This window comes from Mixophyes fleayi, chromosome 12, assembly GCF_038048845.1.
Source record: "Mixophyes fleayi isolate aMixFle1 chromosome 12, aMixFle1.hap1, whole genome shotgun sequence".
Classification (NCBI taxonomy): Eukaryota; Metazoa; Chordata; class Amphibia; order Anura; family Limnodynastidae; genus Mixophyes; species Mixophyes fleayi.
In genome coordinates, this window is record NC_134413.1 from 34925721 (window position 1) to 34947315 (window position 21595).

The 21595-nt window shown below is 41.5% G+C and overlaps 1 protein-coding gene across 2 annotated transcripts in view; it reads left to right on the forward strand.

Moving 5' to 3' along the window:
• Window positions 1–6284: 6284 nt before the first annotated feature.
• Window positions 6285–21595, forward strand: part of PLEKHD1 (pleckstrin homology and coiled-coil domain containing D1) — a 30768-nt gene continuing 15457 nt past the window's right edge. Inside the window, exons 1-9 of one of the 2 annotated variants that reach the window (XM_075193320.1) lie at window positions 6285–6830; window positions 7099–7303; window positions 7464–7557; window positions 8315–8404; window positions 9436–9512; window positions 11435–11526; window positions 14607–14659; window positions 16729–16823; window positions 21027–21120. In XM_075193320.1, the coding sequence (XP_075049421.1) occupies window positions 7155–7303; window positions 7464–7557; window positions 8315–8404; window positions 9436–9512; window positions 11435–11526; window positions 14607–14659; window positions 16729–16823; window positions 21027–21120 (744 nt within the window). In that variant the 5' untranslated portion in view covers window positions 6285–6830; window positions 7099–7154. The remainder of the gene's footprint in view (window positions 6831–7098; window positions 7304–7463; window positions 7558–8314; window positions 8405–9435; window positions 9513–11434; window positions 11527–14606; window positions 14660–16728; window positions 16824–21026; window positions 21121–21595) is intronic. The other variant, XM_075193319.1, reaches the window with a different exon arrangement.

The following is a 21595-nucleotide window of genomic DNA, read 5'->3' on the forward strand; positions in this document are numbered from 1 at the left end:
TGACGACCGGGACGTCACTTCCTTCCAGCTCCCGACCGTTGCCAAGGCAACGGCCGGGCAGCGTCGCTGCAGCCAGGCGCGCCTGCGCAGTAGGGGCTAATAGTTAGATTCAGCCTGTGGCTGAATTAGCAGTCTTTAGCCTGCAGGTGTGAGATTCAGGGCTAAGCCCTGATTGGCCTTTTAGTATCTGGCAATTAGTCTGCAACTGTGGCTCTGTTTGTGATTGGCTCTGGGCTGCATTTAAGGCAATGAGGGCTGATGCCTCATTGCCGGTTATAGCGTTCTGTCCTCAGTCCTGCTGCCTGCTTGTACTATCCGTTTAGGTTCCTGCTACCTTAGATTTGACCACCCGTGTTTGACCCCTGCTTGTTATTGGACCTGTGACCCTTCTCTTCTGACCTTGACCTTTTGCCTGGAATTCAGATTTTGCTTCTTTGCCTGTGAGTTTGACCCTTCGCTTGCCCTTGGATATTGCATCTGTGCCTGTGACCTTTGGACCTTGGATTTCTCTTATATACAGTCCACCAATCACTCCTGGGAAACTCCTTTAAGTCAGTATACGCTACTCGACCCTCGGTCGGCCCGCAGCCCAGTCTGTCCCCACCACTAGGGGCTCCAGCGAACACCGGGCCTTCAGAGTAGTTCCTGAGTTTCACTGTACTGACTTGGGAGTTCCTAACACTTATATTCTTTAAACATTCCTCTTATAGTATAAAAAAAGTTTTTGTTTTGTCAAGCATAGTTTGCGTTTAAGCATCTGCTGTTTTATTACAACAAATCCTCGGCCACCACTACTTTTAGTGATTATCCCGTTTATTGGGACATGAACATATACTGGAATACATTTCCTTCTTGAATCATTTTGAAACCTTTTATTGTACTGTAAAGATATCATTCTTGTCCTTTTTTCTTCTCTAAGTGGTACCTATTTAGCTCCTCTGGTCTAATTCTTGATTATATACATATAACAGTTTGAGGTGTAGAATTTAGGCAATATTCATACTCCTGCTGATCCCTAAACTGCATCAAAGCATTCTGTTACCTGTCCACCTTCATGTTACCCAGTAGAAACACCTTATTTATGAATGAATAACACTCTCGGTATGAGCAGAATCTCATACTTACAACTTATTGTAAGTGTGTACCATTGTACTTCTGTCTGTCTAGAGCAGGGCTGGGGAACCTTTTGCCTGCTGAGGGCTATTTGGATATTTATAGCATCATTTGCAGACCATGAAAATTATCAACTTTTAAAAATTAGCCTTCTATGTTTGGTCAAGCATTTAATTAACTTACCCCTAATGTGATGGCTGGAACTGCGTCTCTTTGGTGAGGCGTGTGATCATGGTATTGATGATGTTGCTACTTGCAACTGCTTTTCCAGTTTTGCATTGGTCAGTCTGGAGCGCAGTCTTTGCGATGGGTAAGTTTTGAAAAGAACTGCTCGACAAAGACACTGAATAAATGTGGGCTCTGGATTAGGGCAAGTGTCGCCGCGTCCCCCGAGTACCGTCCACCGCACGATTGCGGTGGCCATCCTGAAATAGACTTCAGCACCAGGAGGGATTAAATCACCGGCGCTAGCTGCCTCGTGAAATATTATTAATAAAAATGTCTTTTATGAAAATGTAGGTTAACGTGTGCGCTGCAACGCTGGCTGAGTATCACTCAGCAGTGCAGCATATACGGGGTTAAATGTATAGATGAGGTTTTGGTTTTTTCAATAAATAAATATAAATGTTTAGTGGGATGGTGCTGCAGCACCGGGAGTGGGACTATAGGTATATTAGGTGTAAATGTGCATTTAAATGTATATGTATGTAATAAATGTAAAGAGTACTTATCCTGTCCCTTGGTCCAGCGGGGGCTGCAGAGGCAGCCCTGGATCCTTAGCCAGTGACTGTATAATATGCTGCCAGTGTATCCGGCACTTCAAATCACCTGCAGACTTCAACAGCACCTTTTCGAAATATGGACACTGACAGTATTTGCGTGTTATGATGGGGGCATTGCCTTTCTGATTGTGGTCTAGGGCATTCTCCAGTTACCGTGGGGTCCATAGAGCCTTATCTAGCCTCAAAGGTGTCTGCATTGCTTGGTGGAGGCAGAGATTGGTCCTCAGCCTATTCTTTCACTGGGATATTCATTGCACTTTTGACAGACATGTGTATTAATATTTGCACTTTCACAACTATTAATATATTGAAATATAGGATAGTCTCTGATGTAATGAGGTCCTAATGTTCCATCCTGCTAATTTTTTTTATAAAATTTATTGAAGCTCAGCAAATTGTATGAAAATAGTAACAAGAGCAGGATCGCTTCGTAAAACATTATAAAAACATAGGCGGTGAGCAGGGTGGAGCAAGATGGCGGCAGCTGTGGCTTCGAATGTAAATGGATGGTGCCATTCTTCCCAATGTTACTAGGAGTGTGGCTGTTTCTCTACATCCCCATGGTGATCTTAAATATCTCTGACCACTGGATGTGAATGAGATCACGGGAGAGGTGACCAGTACATGTGATTGGAGCACTCATGGGGAAACGAGAAGGAACATCAAAGTGATGAACTTGTTTGAGTTCCTGTCCCAAAATCACCATCAATAAAGAGTATTATTTCCTCCTGGTACACAACAGGAGGTTCCCTCACATCCACAAACAGGTGTGTGACATTATGGAGTCCCTGTTTAAACCCTATGACAAAGCACACTGATCTTCCATTCAGTGTATACGATCTGGTGATTGACTTTGTGAACAGAGAGGCAACCATGTTGTTGGCTGAGAAACTGTACACTTTGGCCACAGAAGAAGCAGAAAGAATTGGAATAGATTGTTTGCACGCCACCTTCCTTTTGAGTTCCTTAAGGACAAGGAGGGTAGGTTCCTAATCCTCATAGGCTCTTTAAATAACTTTCCCTGCACCTTGGTGAATCGTTATGGTTCCAATGCTGCTCAGTATAAATTCTTCAACAAACTTCATCTAGCACCTGTAAGCTAGGGAGAGCTGATTATTAGTGGTGACTTTAATATCGTCCAAGTCCTGATTGTAGATCACTCCATCTCCTCCTCCACCCTCACCCCTTAGAAGAGACGCCCACAACACCAGTGCACTACAGGCATTTTTGAAACTCCATAGCTTGTATGATATGGTCTTTGAATATCTGGCCAGTGACTAGACCTCACACATATAGAAACCTCAAATTAAAGCTGAAAGTCTGCAGTTAAAGCACATCTTGTTAGTTTCATTTCAAATCCATTGTGGTGGTCTATAGAGCCCAAAATATGACAATTGTGTCGATGTTTCAATATTTATGGACTTGACTGTATGTATTCCATGTGATGAGTATGCGAAGTTCTATTAATAATAGATTGGATTGACGAGGGGATGGATTGTTTCAAATCTGTGGCTAGCTGGCAGGTGGAAGCAGAGATCATGTGACTTAGAAGTCTGTTTTTGTGGGGGTAACAGATGGCACTGAAGGGGAGAGAAAACGGCTGGAATCAATGGGACCCACTGATGTTATTTGTAAGACCTAAATGGTGGTCGGAAGAGCAGCATTGTAGGAGAAAAAAAAAGTTCTAATTAATGAAGGGCAAGAAGTGATAGTAGGTAGGGCTTTGAGTGATTATTTTTTATTTTCTCTTCCAACAAGTAGCTTTCCATGTATAGCCATAATCGACAGGTAATTAATGTATATATTGACAGTTAATTGTATATTACTTGAAAACAAGAGGTGATGTTCAATAACTGCTTCCTTGGCAAACGTGGAATGTGGGCACTTCTCGTGCCCTGTACCTTGGAGGAAAGCAGGATTGAAAATATGTGAGAGAAGAAGCACAGTCTTCCTTGAGCTTATTAATCTAAGTAGTTCCTATATTTGTGTGAAATTATGTAGCTAATTTAGATATATCAGTCTAGGGCAACAGGTGATGTGATTTATCCAACCATTTCTATACCCATCGCATTGTGGAACTATGAACCTGATGAACCTACCAGTCTAACATTCTGCTAATACAAATCATTTTATAATACAAGTGGATGTCAGACGATGCAAACCCCCCCTTTTATTTTGGGTATGGTTAGTAACCGGCACCTTAAATACGTACTACAATTTATTGCATGGATTTCCAATTAATAGTTTTTCAGTATTTGTAGAAAGGACAAAACCTGGTAGTGTCTATTTGTGCATAATGTGTTTGATTTAATACTATTATCACGTCCTTTGCAACTTAGGACAAAACCAACTTGAGCTAGTCAAAATGTTCAAGCAAATTGGAAAATTCGACTAAACTGGGCTTGTTTGATTAACTTAATCAAACACATAGTTCATTTGTGATTTGGGACAATTTGTTTTGCAGGTCAATCTAAATTGGAGGAAAATGTGCTGATAAACGAGTTAATAGTGGTAGTAAACTTGATTGTAAAGCGGAGGTAACTTTCAGTTTATCATTATTTACTTTTTTTTAATCACCACTTTCACCTTTACTTAATTATATTATTTTGGGTGGAATTCAATTCCCCACAATTTGCTGCAAAGTGCCTCTGGAATGGTAATGAAGGAACAGGTCTTTCCTCACAGCCCATAGAGGTGCGCAGGAAAATCCCAGATTCCGGCACCTAATTGAATATGCCCCTAAGGCTGATTCTCCTTTACACCCCATAGGGTTGCGAAGGAAAATTTGCATTATTTCTGGTAATGTATAACCTTTGGAAATGTGCGGATCCTCCTCAAACTCCTACTACAAGGCACAGAGGAGGAGGAGGTGATTCCACTACTCAGACCCAGTACCCTTACCATACCTTCTTACCACGTTTCTATGCCTCCCTACCAGTAGTTCCCAGATGTGATGCCACCCTGCCACAGAGGAGAAGGAGGAGGATATTCCATACTTGGACCCAGTGCACAATTTTACAGCACCCCTACCATGTCTTCTTAGCATGTTTGTATGCCTACCTCCCAGTAGTTCCCAGATGCCACCCAGCCACATAGAAGGAGGTGGCGATTCCGCTACTCAGACCCAGTGCATGATTTTACAGCATCCCTACCATGCCTTCCATGTTGGTATGCCTACCTCCCAGTAGTTCCCAGTTGTGTTGCCACCCTGCCACTTGGGAGTCAGAAGTACTGCCACACAACGGAGCTGCTTGCTGGCTCAGACCGTGATGACCTGAGTGGAAATTGAAGTCAATGAGGACGGAGTCAAGTCCATCACCTAAGTCACTCACAACATGTGCCTCACTACTAGCAAAAGCATGGGGTTCAAGTCAAACCACAACATACTTGAGACATCTGTCTCTACATCATGTTGCCCATTTGTTGCCGAAAGAGGCAAAACAATCACTGGGAGTGACATTTTACTATCAATTCAGAAATGTCCAAAGTATGTTCACATTTCTTCCACAAAGTCTGTAAGCCCACTAGACGCAACTACTAGCACCCCAGCAATATCAGGGCTGCTCCTACCAGAACGAGTCAATTCATCTGCTGGCCCTGCTGCTGCTGCTATGTGCTGCGGACAGTGTGTTCCATCGGTGGCAACTTCACCCATCCACTAACCTTAACTAAACAAAAGTTGTTGTTTTTTTAATCAAAGTGAGTCCCTCCAATTCCCATCCAAGTCCCACATACTAAAAATATGGCAAATGTTTTCCTTGAAATCCAAATCCTCTCCAACAGGCTGTATCAGCTCAAACTGTGTTGAATCTTTCAAACACACAAAAAATCCATGAATTTTCTGTGATTTTGCATAATATGTTTCCATAAAGGTGACAAACTGGTTTGAGAACCGTTTTCAAAAGTTTCAGCATCCGTTTGAGATAAACCAAATAAATCTGGATGTGTTAGATATACTGACAAAGGCTGGAGATAATTCACCAGCATTTTCACATGAATATTTATGTTTGGGTTTAGCAAAGAAATGATGTGGTTAATAGAGGATAAAGTGGCGTTATTGTCCTCCTTTGTTACCATTGTAATGTGAGAAAGTAATAGAGTAGTCATTACGTGCCAAATAGGGTTGACTCATACTGACAAGTAGAGATATAGAGCTTTTTTTTACACATATACTTTTTTGGGTATAATTGAGTAGATAATTAGGCATTATTTCCACATACCAGTGGTTGTCCTGTGGATCTGTCATTACAACAAATATCAAGTAGCAACAGTTTAGTCACTACAGAAGCAGGACTACAACATTGCTGCAAACTAGAGAGGTATAATTCAGTCAAGAGTGAAAATTAGCATCTCACACAGAACATGTAGTTGGTTGGTTGATTCTTCCTTAAATTAAACTTAAGGTTTTGCTCCCGAGATTTCTTGGGTGTGATAGGGAACCAAACTGCCATGTAACTTGATTTTTATTTACACGCTATAATCCTACTGCAAACTGTGTCCCTATGCAAACAATACATGTACAGGAAATGAAATGGAAAATACCTTCATGTGTTGCAATAATAGCTCAGATTACAGAAGGGAGATTCACCAACTTTTTTTTACACAAGTGTTGAGTAGAGTATTGTGTTATTGCTGCTCTTTCTTTATAACAGAGCCCGAAAGAGACATTTCAGGATAGGATTGAAGGCTGGTGCTTTACAAGATTTATGGGCTAGGAATGGTCCTTGGTGAGAGAACAGGACATAAGCAGTGTATTTCATAGTGAATTCTATGCAAAGAGGAAAACTGAAAGGATGCTGAAGGTCTGGACAGCAACAAACAGATAATTTGCATGTAGTAACCACAGTGCTTCAAAGACCAGCTGACTGCTCGCTTCTGCCTTTATGTGTCATTAGACAAATGATCAGAGATGGCCATGAACTTTCATTTACTGAGGCATGTATTGACTCAGCAGAGCAGCTATTGATTGAAAGAGGAACCTTCCCATCACTCTCCTCTATCCCCTGCTCTCCTCTCTCCAGTTCATTCCAATGATTTGTCTCTTGCAGTACCAGCCTTATGCTTCTAACCTTTGTTTTTCTTTTGTTACATCTGTTCCTCCTGTTCTTTTACTCTGTACCTCTATTTACAATTCTTATTCCTCCCTCCCCTTCACTTCCCTCTCCTTTAATTTCTGCTTGTATCATCTCCCCCCTCGCTACAGGCCATAACATCCGACTGTCCTCTGGCAGCCTCAGTTAGGACCACGCCTGGAATACGATGTTCACCTCCAAACAAAGCTCTGTTTCCCCCTCTCCGTCCATGGAGCAGACAGACACAGATAATTTGGACATTCGAACCAAGGTTCAGCTGCAGGGGGTGCTGTGGAAAAGACCCTTTGGAAGGCAATCAGCTAAATGGTCCAGGAGGTAAGAGAAGTTACTAGATACAGTATTTGCCATCCTAACCCAAAACCTCACTTACTAACAGAATCTAATCATTGTGTGCAGTATAAAATAATATATAATCATTAATAAAGTCCCATGCCAGGATCAGTAAAATGTAATGCAAATTTTCTACTCTTTGCAGATTCTTCATAATAAAGGACAGCTTTTTACTTTATTATGCAGAGAGTGAAAGGAGAAACTTTGAAAGCAACAGATATTTTAATATACACCCCAAGGTGAGCTTTGAACAATTGTCTAGATATGCACAGATCCGCAATCTGCAATTTCTACCTCTTACTGTTTTTCATTAAGATCTGAAAATGTTGTTGAGAAATTTTTAATTTTTTGGAATTTGTAGCACAATACATGTTACTGAGAAATACCAGTTCCTGCTTTTGATTAACTACAACTCCCAAGATTATCAGTCATCTAAACATGGGAGCTCTAGTCCTGCTACAGTGTTGAATATTACTTATCTCTGTCTATAACTTGCATAACTCTGAGCTTTCAGCTATAATTAACATATAAATAAAATGTTGAGTTTATTCTGTAGGTGTTATAATGTTTACATGGATTTATAACATCTGTTTATCACTAAGTAAATGTCACTTTACATCAGGATTACAGTTACCAGGAGTTGTGCAAGGATGATTATTATCCACAGTCCTATTAAATAACTAGACATTTTCTGACTTGCTATGTATGTTTTGTCTTTATTTATATTGGCATCAGAGTAAATAGCCACCTGTAAAGGTATAGCCACCCGGTAAACAATCAGGTAGCAGAATTAGGGACATTGATATGCCCTGACCCACATTTTTGAAGGCTTTCTGTGTTCCAGAATACTCCATATTAGAATCAAGCCTTCTGTACTAAAAATGAAACATTTTCAGAGGACCACACAAAACATGAACGTGTTAAACATAATTATTTTTTCACATTAAATGCCTGCAACTAACCTCTCATGTTCAACTTCTCATGGCCTTTCTCCAGGGAGTGATACCACTTGGTGGCTGCCGGGTAGATGCTAAAGAAGAGTCTAGCATGCCTTATGCCATTAAGATCTCACATGAAGATTTCCATGTATGTATTTAGCACAGTTTGATTTTTTTATACCAAGAATAGTGGTTTCCTATTAGACTGATATTAGTGAAGTTAGAGTTCTGAAGACAGTTGCAATCATTTGACTACAGTCATATTTCTTTAAGTTGCACCAAGTATACACAAGTTTCAGGTGTTTTCTCTGTCATGTAAACACTGCAGAAGTGTAGAATAACCCCATTGAGGCTGGGTGAAATAACCTGGTTATTAGTCTCTTTAGAAGGATAGTAGGGTGTTCAAAAGATGCATGTTAGCAATCAAACAATTGCCAGATAAGTCAGCACACCACAAAAAGAGCCTGGGCATCCAGAGAACAGGCACGAAGTGTAAACTTGGTCCCCCTTGAAATTATACAACCAGTCTAATTACTAATCCATCAATGGGTATAGCATTTATTGTACCACTCCTTATATTTATAATAGTGTATATGTAATATTCTCATGTGTTCTTTGTGTATGCTCTATGAGATTGCAGTCTCACGATGGTCTTTTCATCTTCTCTTCTTCATGTGTGTTCTGCTTTTAAGACTGGTGCCCATGGGATAGCCAATAGAACTTAGTATAGACAAGCAATGCTTCCCCTTTAACAAGATGTGGATGATTGTTCTGCTTGCACCATGGGCGGATTAAGGGAATGGAGGCCCCTGGGCTAAGGGGGCCTCCATTCCCCCGTGAGGGCCGTGATCCGAGCCTTCTCCGGCGCGCTGTACGCTCTTTACTGAGGAGATCTCGTGAGAGTGAGACTCACGAGATCTCCTCAGTAAGGAGACTACAGCGCACCGGAGAAGCACCGCAGTGAAAGTGCTCAGCAGCACTGAGCGCGTCGGGGGCACCCCCGACCGATCAATACTGCTGCTGAGCACTTTCAAGGGCCCCCTGGATGCCATAGGCCCCTGGGCTGCAGCCCAGTTAGCCCTATGGTTAATCCGGCCCTGGCTTGCACTAGGACAGCTCCCACACTTAGCCCTGTATATTACTGCCTCATAGGACTGCAGCTCTCTTTCCATCCTGCAGGGAAACATACTGCTGGCAGCAGAGTCTGAAACTGAGCAAAGTCAGTGGCTGGAAATGCTGCATGAATCTGGCAAAGTGTAAGTACAACAGTGTTCCTGAGTATGGATCCTGCCAAACGGGATTAGCTCAAAATGCATAGACAGTGAAAAGAACTGAATCACAGGGACATGTCCTACCAGCTTTTATCCATTAAGGAAAAATGTTAGATCTTCTGTTAAATAAAAGTACAATTCAATATGTCACCAATATGTTCACCCTGGTCAAGGTCATTATTGCCCGGACATGGATGGCCAGTGACTACCCCAACTTTCATAACTGACTTGCCTTAGTAAATGATCAAATAGATCATGAAAGATACATTTACCATTATAGAAATACACCCCAAAAGTATTATAAAATATAGTCCAGATGTCTAAGCACCTAACAAAGTCAGCTGACCTAACATATAAAAAAAAATGTTTTTATTTTATATATCATTGTCATCATCTATTTATTTATATAGCGCCACTAATTACGCAGCGCTGTACAGAGAACTAATTTACATCAGTCCCTGACTCGTTGGAGCTTACAATCCCTTAACACACACACAGACCGAGAGACACTAAGGGCTAGATTTACTAAGCTGCGGGTTTGAAATAGTGGGGATGTTGCCTATAGCAACCAATCAGATTCTAGCTTTCATTTATTTAGTACCTTCTACAAAATGACAGCTAGAATCTGATTGGTTGCTATAGGCAACATCTCCACTTTTTCAAACCCGCAGCTTAGTAAATCTAGCCCTAAGGGCAATTTTTTAATAGCAGCCAATTAACCTACCTGTATGGTTTTGGAGTGTGGGAGGAAACCGGAGCATCCGGAGAAAACCCACGCAAACACGGGGAGAACATACAAACTCGACACGTGGTTGGGAATCGAACTCATGACCACAGTGCTGTGAGGCAGAAGTGATAACCACTAAGCCTTAGTTAAAGAAACAACATATTATAATGAATAAAATCTCTACTGAAAACCTATGAAATAAAATTCAAGTTTATAATATAATAATAATAATAATTAATAAGATAATCTTCCAACACCCCTCCTCCTGACCCCCTGCACCAACACCGTCCTCCTTCTCTTCACCCCGTTGTTCACTCCCAAAAAGTTGTTCCTTTGATTCTTAACAGTCTTACAACCTTACACTTATATAGTTATAAAAACTGTCAACTGTCACATTGTCTTTTGGTGGTGATGTTTGGCAATCTGTAAGCTAACCTGAATATGATTTAACAATTTGTATTGAAATAATTGGTTGATTTTCTAATGTTATCACTGCAAATGATTATTCCATTGATTCTGAAACTATGAACCGCCACAAGTGTTTTATTTCAGCAAGAAAATTATATAACACCCAAAAGAGTTGTCACATATAATTTTTACCATGATGGTATAATTGTGTGTATGTATATATGTATATATATATATATGTGTGTATATATATATATATATATATATATATATATATATATATACACACACACACACGCAGGGTGATTCAAAAGTCGCAGTACACCCTTTTATTTCAAAAACTCTACAGGAATTGGGCCGATTGGCCGATTTCAAGATGGCGCCCATGTTTGGTACATACCGTAAATGATAGACCACGTCACCCATACCTTACTGGAGTATTCAGGTTTCCCAATTTCCTGTAGAGTTTTTGAAATAAAAGGGTGTACTGCGACTTTTGAATCACCCTGTATATAATAAATATATAAATTTGTGTTTTCTGTATTCCAAAAAATAAACATTCAGTTGGACTGCTCTGTTGTTTCTCTGCATAAAATAAGGTTCTAAAAAAAATGACGTACACTAGAGGAAATGTCCCCTACTTTATCACTGATTATTAAATCTCCTCCGCTGTATACTTTGCCTGAAAGCAGCTTCCATCGTTTGAGTGGGGGAGAGACAGAAACAAAGTTCTAATTGTACTAATGCATACTTCTATTGCTTCACCTCACAGTACCTGGCAGAATGCCCAGCTTGGAGAGGCTATGATCAGCAGTCTAGAGGCCCAGGGTTTGCAGCTCGCTAAGGAGAGGCAGGAATATTTTGGTTAGTGTGTTTTCATCTTAAAATGTGCAAATGTTCTGTATACAATACATTGTACAATTTATCACAACCTAATATATGGGTATCACATCATGTTGTGTGCATGTTAAATAGTATCATAAATGGCTTGTCTAATTTGTAAACCTGAGGGTAGTTGCTGTTCCAGATTTTTAAAAAAAAATATTATAAAAAATAGTTGTAACATACAGCAATAATAGAATAGATAACAGAAAAATGAAAATTAGTATTAATACGTTCCTTCTCTTAAAGAGTTGGACCATCCACATAGTGTAAAAACAGCAATCCACCATCAAATTAATAATAACAAATGTCACGCAATGGATAGTAATAAAATGCGGCAATATAAGTTGTTTTTTTTTTTTTTGTTTTTTTGTACTCTGTAGAACTTCTGTGTCAGCCATAGGCTACTTACAGCTTCTGATTCTTTATCCATGGAATGGTGGTACAACCCTATGCTGCATTGTTCCTGCGTTCCTCAGACCTCAGAGTAGTAATCTATTGATTATGAAGAACGCTTTATACTCACTGGATGATGGACACGCTGAGGAGCAGCACTTTGCAGAAGGGGTAGCTGGATGGAGTAGAGGCATTTCTAGTGAATTTACGTAAAAGTGCTCCTGAGTTTGTGGACCAGTGCAGAAAATGTAATTTTTCAGAGCAAGATTTCTGTACAGATATAAATGAGTGGAGATGTTCAGAGGTGTGCCTTGGCATGCATGGCCATTCCTACTCCGTAAAATAAAAAATAAATCGGTAAAAAATGGGCATTGTGACCCCCCCCCCCCCCCCCCCCCCACCCCTCCCCAAATCCTCAATCAATCCCAGTGCAAGGCAGCCTGGGCTGGATTCCACTATAACAGGAAGACGATTGGAACATTACATTGCTGTGTCCATAGTAAAGTTTTGCGTTGGAGTGGCCATTTAAAGCAGTCTATTCATCACAAGACCCCTGGTCTGCACTTCTGAGTAGTACTGTACATACTCTGTGCTAACAGTGGGTGCATGCAGTGACCGCAGTACTACTGCTGGGGGTACAGCAGCTACAGGCTATGAGTCTATGAACACACATATAGCTGTTACAAAAGTAGACACATTTTAAATGAATACAGAAGTGGAAGCTGCTCAATCAATTTATAAGCTATAGCAGGTGCTTTAAAGGGTGGGGTTATCCTAAAAGGACCAAACACACAAAATTTCCCCCAGCACACTGCTATAGCCAGCAACAGACCTGCCATTTCTCTTGTAGATAAAAATGCAAAAGTCTTAGTTGCACACATATGCAAATGTATGTTAAAGCCACCCGCCACTCCAGGCGCTTTTGCTAATAGGGTGGTCCTAACTCTAAACAGTGAGAGTCCCATATATTTGGGCCATACATATGTGTTTTTAAATTGAGAGCTAACTTACCAAAGAGGTACCCCAGAAGCCTTCAAACAGCAATTCAGTGCCAGTACCCCCTCTCAGCTACTGACACCAACATGCCTCTCAGACAAATACAAATTTGTGTGTTTGTTCTTTTTAGGATAACCCCACCCTTTCAAGCACCTGCTATAGCCTATAAATTGATTGAGAAGCTTTCACTGTATTTGTCTGAGAGGCATGTTGGTGTCAGTAGCTGAGAGGGGGTACTGGCGCTGATTTGCTGTGTGGAAGCTTCTGGGGTACTTCTTTGGTAAGTTAGCTCTCAATTTAAAAACACATGTGTATGGCCCAAATATATGGGACTCTCACTGTTTGGAGTTAGGACCACCCTACTAGCAAAAGCGCCTTGGAGTGGTGGGTGGCTTTAACATACATTTGCAAATGTGTGTAACTAAGATTATTGCATTTTTATCTACAGTAGAATTGTCAGGTCTTTTGCTGACTATAGCAGTGTGCTGGGGGGAAATTTTGTAAATTTTAAATGAAACTGAAAAACATTTTTTTAGTTCCTGTAAGAGACAACAAGACAGCATTCACATGTAAGTCAGGTTTATCCAACGCAAAGCCTGGGGGCAAGTTGTTGCCCTGCATAATTTACATTGTATGAAATGTTTATTTTCAATAGTACTTGTCCTGGGCAGGGCAGAATTGTAACATATATGCAGTCCTGTTCTTATAAATACTGGTACAGCACTGATGTGAGAAATTCATGTATTATCGTTAATCAGATACAGTATTGTCCTCCCCATCATTCCCTTTAATTTACTGATTTCTCATAATGTCAGTGAGGAGTTACGTGACCATAAATAGGCGCTAAGCCACAGAGCAGCTGCTTCTATCCAGGTCAGGGAAATCTAAGGTGGCTTTTAATTAGCCTAGTAATTTACAGTATAGGATGCATTATTCCTTATTATAGAAAAGTGAACCGAAGCAATGACATCAGAACGCAACTATTATAAGCAATGATGTCAGAAATCACTTTATATGCATAGGGGCAGATTCAATTGGCCACGATGTTCCTCAGAACATGACGGGCGCGCATCTTCCCGGTAGTCAGGGGAGAGCTGGCAAATTTTAGCCCGGGGGGCAAAACTCGAATTAGCAGCTATTTTTTTAAAGGAAAAAAAAAAATGCAAGTGGCCCAATGATTCAGCCCAAGGTATCCTACTATGGAACTACCCCAGAAGGCAGATGTCCCCCTGTGCAGCCTGCCCCAGTCGGTAGTACAGTGAAAATCAATGCTCATTTTTGCTCGCACCCCTATGGGGCATGAGCAAAAATGAGTGAGATTTCTGCAAAAAAAATCTGTGCAAGGTGTCCTGCGGCTGTTCTGTATGTTCTGTAGACACCTCGCACAGATTTTTTTCTCAATTGAATCTGCCCCATAGTGTATATTACTATCACTTATGTTTTGTAGATTAATTCTATATCAATCAATTTAAAATATAAAGCTGTGGCAAGTCAGAAGTTTTAACAGAATTGGACTAGACACTATATATGTATATTTCTACACGCAGATGGCACGTAACAATATTATATCCATAGGCTTCTCACGTTGTTACCATCACTGTTACCGTATATATAGACTTGTATCAAACAATTTTCAATGTTCACTCATTTCTCATGTTGTTGTTCTGCAGATAAATTGATGGAGGAAACGGAGGAACTCTGCTCACAGCGAGAACAGAAAGAGGTGACATAGCTAAGGGAATAGCATCTTATATCCGTTACATGTCTAAGGTGGGGTGTTCTCAAGGTCACAGTTGGCTATTTTAGATCCTGGTGACTCCAGCAAGGTTTCTATATGTGCAGAGTGAGTCCCTTTACAGGTAATGGCAGCTTTTTGAAGCACACCAGGCTAGGATGTCACTTCACTGACATCGCTGCGATGTGCCTCAGTGTTGTTATTGTTTCATAGCGAATTATTATTGTTCATATATTATTATTGTGGAAAATGGCTATCTTCTTATGTTCTCATGAGGTGCTTTTATATAAACACAACCTCTATATCATGCTTTTTATTTATTCCAAATTTCAATCATTCAGTTAATATCATTGACAGCAGCAGGAACTGAGACTGTAGCCCTAAAGGCACATGGTCAACATCAAGACTCGGATAGGCTGTGGCATTTAAACAATGCTCAGTTGGTATTAAGGTGCCTAATGTATGCCAGGAAGACATTCCCCGCAGCACTCAATCACCGTCGCCAGCTTGTCTCAAGGCAGGATGGATCCATGGAATCTCGGAGTACATTGTTTTCCATGGTTGCAAGTTCCATAAGATCAATAATAATAACAGATACTGCATAGATGAAAATAAAAGTAACTTGACCAGAGTAGGTCACCCAGTACAGATCTGAAACTTTATTTTAATTCAGAGGTGAGCCAAGCCAAGACTGACCACTGGCCCCGATTCAGGTTATTTGACAGGTACTGCTATTTATAGTTATTGGAGAACTTTAAAGCAGCCCCCAAATTGTGCAGAATTTATCTGGGAATTCTTTATTTTTGTAGAAGACTTTTTTCGAAGGGTAGTTTATCTTCATGGTGGCACAGTGGTTAGCATTGCTACCTCACACCACCAGGGTCAATGATTTGGCTTGAACCAGAGCACTATCTGTGTGGAGTTCTTCCCCTCTTTGCATGGTTCATTCTGGGTGATCTGGTTTTGTCCCTTGGTAGAAAAATGTACAAGTAGGTTAAATTGGCTTCTGACAAAATGAACTTTACTATGTGTGTATGTTTGTGTGGTAGTGAATATAGATTGTAAGGTTCATTTGAGTAGGGTCTAATGTGAATGGTAAATATTCTCTGTAAAGTGCTGTGTAATATGTAGGTGTTCCATAAATAATGGAATGCCAGAGGTCTGAATGAGATTGCCGCTAATATGTGACAGCAGCGCGTGACATACCTGATGAAGAAAACTCCATATTTAAAATTTTTAATTCATTGGTCTCATTTATGTCCCAGTGATATATACATTTTAATATTACTGACGCTTGTGGAAATTTATAACAAGCAGTCAGACAATTGCTTTCTTAAGATGCATTTGACTAGGGTCTAAGAATCTTATTGTATTCAATCTACAACTCCTGATGACCTAGGAAGTCCTCAGTTTTAATGTTGAGGTTAGAGCAACTGGTAGCCAATCAGATGATTAAATGCTGGCAGCAGCAGTAGATGAGTGTGCTGACTTTGTGTGAAGCAGTGACCTGTTCACATCTGTGAGGGCAGAGCTGCTTGTGACAAGGGCATTGTCATGATGTAATATGAAATTAAGGTCATACATCCAGTTTGTTTGAAATAAAACTCAAGTATCTTTTTCCTATAGCAATGCCACATCTAGGCCTAATTTTACTGTGTTTATATAGTTCTGCCTGTGTCTAAAGCTGAGTACATGCTACAGAAAATTTTTGCAGATGAGATTTCTGTAATGATTTTACCAACGACTGAAAGTCCAGATGAGAATGCAGATTTATCTGTACACGCCTGCAAGATTTATTTCCAGATCTGTGCTCACCAGTGGTGTCCGTCCCTAATTGTTAGAATTTCCCTGTAGTGTGTCCCTAGCCTTATTCAATATCGGGCCTAACAGTTGTTTATTGTGTGATTGGCATGGTAATTGGTTGAAAAATCGACATTGTGTACCCAACTTTAGAACTACTAATACAATGGATTTAAGATACATTTCTTTAGCACATAATCAGGTAAACTCATCCAATCTTCACTGACACCTGTCTGTTGGTAACAATCTGTCTGTAGGAGCTGGAGAGATTAAACCAGGTCCTGGAGTCTGAAAAGAGCCGGTTTGAGGATCTTGTGCAGGAGCTTAGACTGGACCAAGAGCAAATTAAGCAGTTAAGTCCATGATTCTTAAAGTCATTTCTATAGTATAGTATGCATAAATCAGCCATGTAATTGTATTACTGGAAAATAAGTGTGCAGAAGAAGCAGAAGTGACAGTGACATTTTTGCTTCATGTGAACTTTTGACCCAATGACTTCTGGAGTTCTGTTCTCTGACTACCTGAGCTCAGTGCTTACCCCAGGGGTGGTTGTACTTGTGACCTGTGCGGTCAATTAGGGACAGGATTTGGAAGCCAGCAGTCACTGTTACAAGCCTTGCTTGTTGGTAATAAAGTTGCTTAGGTATACTCATATATAAACAAGAATCATCTGTGCTTAAGACCAGATGCATGTTCAGCCACAAGAAGCCTGTAAGAAAGGGTCATCTAAAGCAATTCTTGCTTAGACCACTGATTAGTATTGTTACCTCCACCCACTGTTATGTATAAACCACTCACTGTGATATATATACACTTAGTGGCCACATTATTTGATCCATCTAGTACTAGCCCCCATAACAGCCTAAATTCTTCATGGTAAGAATTCAACAAGGTGCTGGAAATATCTTTAGAGAGTCTGGTTCATGTTGACAAAATAGCAACACTATGTTGCTGCAAATTTGTCAGCTACACATTCATGCTGCTAATCTCACATTCCACCACAGCTTTATTGGATTGAGATCTGGTGACTGTGGAGGCCATTAGAACACACTGAACTCATTGTCATGTTCATTTAACATGAGATAACGTGTGCCTTGTGACATGGCGCATTATCCTGCTAGATGTAGCCATTAGAAGATGGGTAGACTGTAGCCATAAAGGCATGCATATGGTCAGCAACAATACTCAGGTAGTGTGTGGCATTTACTCAATGATCAGTTGGTGTTAAGGGACCTAGTGTGTGTCACAAACACATTCCCCACACCACTGTACCACCACCAGCCTGCACCATTGACACAAGGCGACATTTTTCCAATTTTCCAACTTTCCAGGTTTGGTTACCTCAGTTTCCTGTTCTTAGCTGACAGAGGTGGAACTTGGTGTGGACTTCTGTAGCCCATCGACTTGCTGTGCATTCAGAGATGCTCTTCTGCACACCACTGTTGTAACGGATGGTTGTTTGAGTTTCTGACACCTTCCATCAGTTCGAAACTGCATAGCATTTGAAAACTGACCTCTCTCATTAACAAGGCGTTTTTGCCCTCAGAACTGCTGCTCACTTGATTTTTTTTGTTTTGCGTACCATTCTCTGTAAACTCTAGAATCTGCTGTGCGTTCAAATCCCAGGAGATCAGCAGTTTCTGATATACTTAAACCACCCCGTCTGGCACTAATACAGAACTGGCCGAGATGTGGGAAATACATTTGTGTGTAGCTGACCCCATAGCTCTGGCTTGGCGAAGGGGCACTGTAGTAAAACCCAGCAACTTGTCCCAGCGACAGCCCTCTCCCACAGAGTGAACCAGTGGCAGAAGTTCAACATTCTGATGAGGGCAATACTAATATGGCAGCTGGAGTCCCTGGAAAACAGAACAACTGAGGCGGAGCGGCTGCTTATTATCAAGTTGTGGGGCAACAGGTGGGTTCCACCTCCTGGAGCATCCCGCAAGCAGTCATCTGTTATGCCCAGATTAAGATCTCTCCACCTTACCAAATTTGATGACAATGTTCGAGATATTGATGGACATTTGCAGGTGTTCAAAATGTCCCAGAGGACTGTGCCGACTTTGGGCCCTCCTTAAGCACTATGTCATTACCCCTGAAACCTACTGGCAGAAGTTTTGGGACTTATTTAAAAGCCCTCACATCAGCCATGAGAAATTTGCCAACCAGTTGCAGCAGTGGGCAATAGATGGATTAATGGATCTGGCACCAAGTCCTGGAAAGATTTAGTGGACTTAAGGTGCAGAGAGCAGTTTCACCGCCGGTGCGCATCGGGTGTGAAGGAATGGGTATTGAACTGTAGTCCAACAACCATGGAAGCAGCCCAGTTGGCAGATACATATGTGGCAGTTTGGCCACACTGACAGAAGCGCCAGTCTAACAGCCAGCCCCAAACAACTGTACCAACAGGGGAACACCCCACTTCTGTTCATCGCCCCCCGCAAGTACCCACAAAGCTGGGTGCTTCTAGCCCCTACTCTGCCCTGTCCCTGGAAGTTATAAAAGACCACCAGAGCCCTAGCTCGAGAGAAAGTCTTATGGCTAAAGGAAAATCGGCCACCTGAAGATGGACTCCACAACCCAAGTACCCCAGACTCGTGCCCATAATCCAAGTCCTGGGGCACAGCTGGCTTGTTTAAATGGCGGAGATGAGCTCAAAGAGACTGTTCGCACACAAGCCAGTCCAGAGGTCTGTTGGGGTGAGGAAAGTGACTCAGCAGAGAGTGTCCCTTATTTGACCAACATACCCTCCGCAAAAACATGTGGAGGAAAGTGTAACCAGTGCAAGTGGGACCCCTGCAGGGAGAGGGACTTAGAGACTCAGTTGCTGTGGCAGATGGACTAGAAAGGGAAGTGTCTGCAGCAAGGGTCTATCTGGACTGGGGAGATGGCTAGGAATTGTGAGATATTTCCGTTATAGATGGCCTGACCACCAATGTGATCTTGGGCAATGACGTTGGGGGTGGAATTGTGACTGCATTTCTCAACTCCATTACGTGGAGCCAAGCTGCCAGAATACAGTCTCCAGAATCTATGTCTCCACAACCGCGCCCAGAGGAAAAGACCACAGCTGCTAGACAAAAGTCATCACCAGCAACCACAGCATCAGCCAGCCCAGAGGAAGACTGAAGCTGCTAAATCTGCAGGAACCAGCCAGCTATTTGCCTCTGGTAAGAATACTTCCCCTAGCAGTTCAGAGGATGTTGTCTCCGGCCAAACTGATCTTGTGGGGGTGCCTGGTGGTGGTCCTGCGCCTAGCTGTACGCCAGCTCTGGCGGTGAGTATAGTTGACCATAGTGATCTCCCTTTGATTGACCCCACTGAACCTAGTAACCTCACCATAGAACCTCTGCAGAGGGTCATGGTCTGCATGGTCTCAAAATGACTAAGTGACATCACCAATGTGGTGTCATTTGATAGCGTTGGTAGGTGGCAGCAGACCTAACACAGAAACATGCTAACCCCAGCATATAACCTCTGTGCTGGGGTTAGGTGCAAGCAGGGTCAGGGCCTGTGGCCCTGACCCTGCTTGCACCTGATGCCTCTGCCTGTGCTCTGTTAAGTCTGTCAGACATTATCATCTCTGTTCCAGTCCGCAGAACTCTGGCCTGTCCCTACTCTGTGTGTTACCTCCCACGCCTTGAAGATTCTGCCTGATGCCTATTGCCTGCTGTATCCTGTGACCAACAGATAAGAGCTTAAACTCTGTTCCCCGACTGTCCTGTGCTGAACAAAGTGTCTCTACCTAGCAGTCCTGATCCATAGTAAGTGGTCAGGAGGTAGGTACCAGTCAGCCCATAGCAAAGAGGCGCTGCAGTAGCTATACCATTTACCCAGAAGTAAGCAGTTCTAGGCACCATTGAAGGAGCCTAGTGGTGCCAGCCGAATTCTCCTAAATCTATTGCCCAGTTGTTATTCGCAACCAGTGAGTGTCTGGTGGCGAGGTGACACCAGTAGGAGTGATCAGTAACAGTCAGTTACTGATGGTGAGAAAGAGACACAGATAAACTGCTGTGCAGGAAGAACATCCCTTCATCCTTCTTCACCAACAGACTGGGTGGCGAGTTCAGCCCATCCGGTCACAATATATATATATATATAAACTTTCATAGTAACAAAGGCAAATACATATATATTACACAAGTTAAATATAAAATACAGGTGAAAAGAAAAAGCAGACTTTATCCATCTCTCAGTATTATGAAAGCATGTATCTGTTGGCTATGCATGTCATCGTACTTCCATGGGATAGGGATTACTTGTTATATAAACAATGGGGATTTCACCATGTCTTGGTATCTGACACATGGGAGAGGTAGTTATTAGCTATGGCCAGAATTGGGATCCAGGTTACTGTCCATTTATATTTTCCCACTATAACTTTCTATATCTCTTTCTGTTGGTTCCTGCTGAGATACCATGAAAATTTGTATTTAGTGTAGTTTTTGAAACAATCTTGTACATCACTAGTATTGATGAAGTCTCTCCTCTGAAATATCTCTCCCCTTTCTTTGTTTCCCCCCTCTTCCTCTCTTACTCGCTCTGGTCTCAGTGAGCTAGAGATGACCGTCCACTGTCTGAAGGGAGTAGGAGAAGAGAAAAAGGAACTATGCAGCCTCACGCAGCACCTGCAAAGGACAATGGAAGTGAGTACTTGACCAGAGAGTCTTTAGTTCCATGTTATTTAGCATAGTCCATTTCCAACAATAACAACTCTGCATTAAAAGACTTAATCCATGGCTGTAGGTGCATATTGATATAACATCCAAGCAGTAAACTAGGAAAAATATAACTCACAAAGCTTCATAATAGGTTAAAAAAATTATATCTAAAGCATCTAATGTACCATGACTAGCAGAATGGAAGGGGCTCCTTTAGAACTCCCACCATTGCCAAGATCTCGAATAACTTGTATACACCAGGTATGGTGTATTTCTCTTTTTGTTAGCCTGCAACCCAACAGACACACTGCGCTGTTCTTAATGTTTTAAAAGATATTAAAAATCATCTTAATAATGTTATGTTCACAAAAGAAGAAATGTTCATTTGTGAGTACACCATTGATAAGATGTTGTACTTGTGTTTTCTTTGAAAAAGGAAAAATGTGAATATGAAAACCAT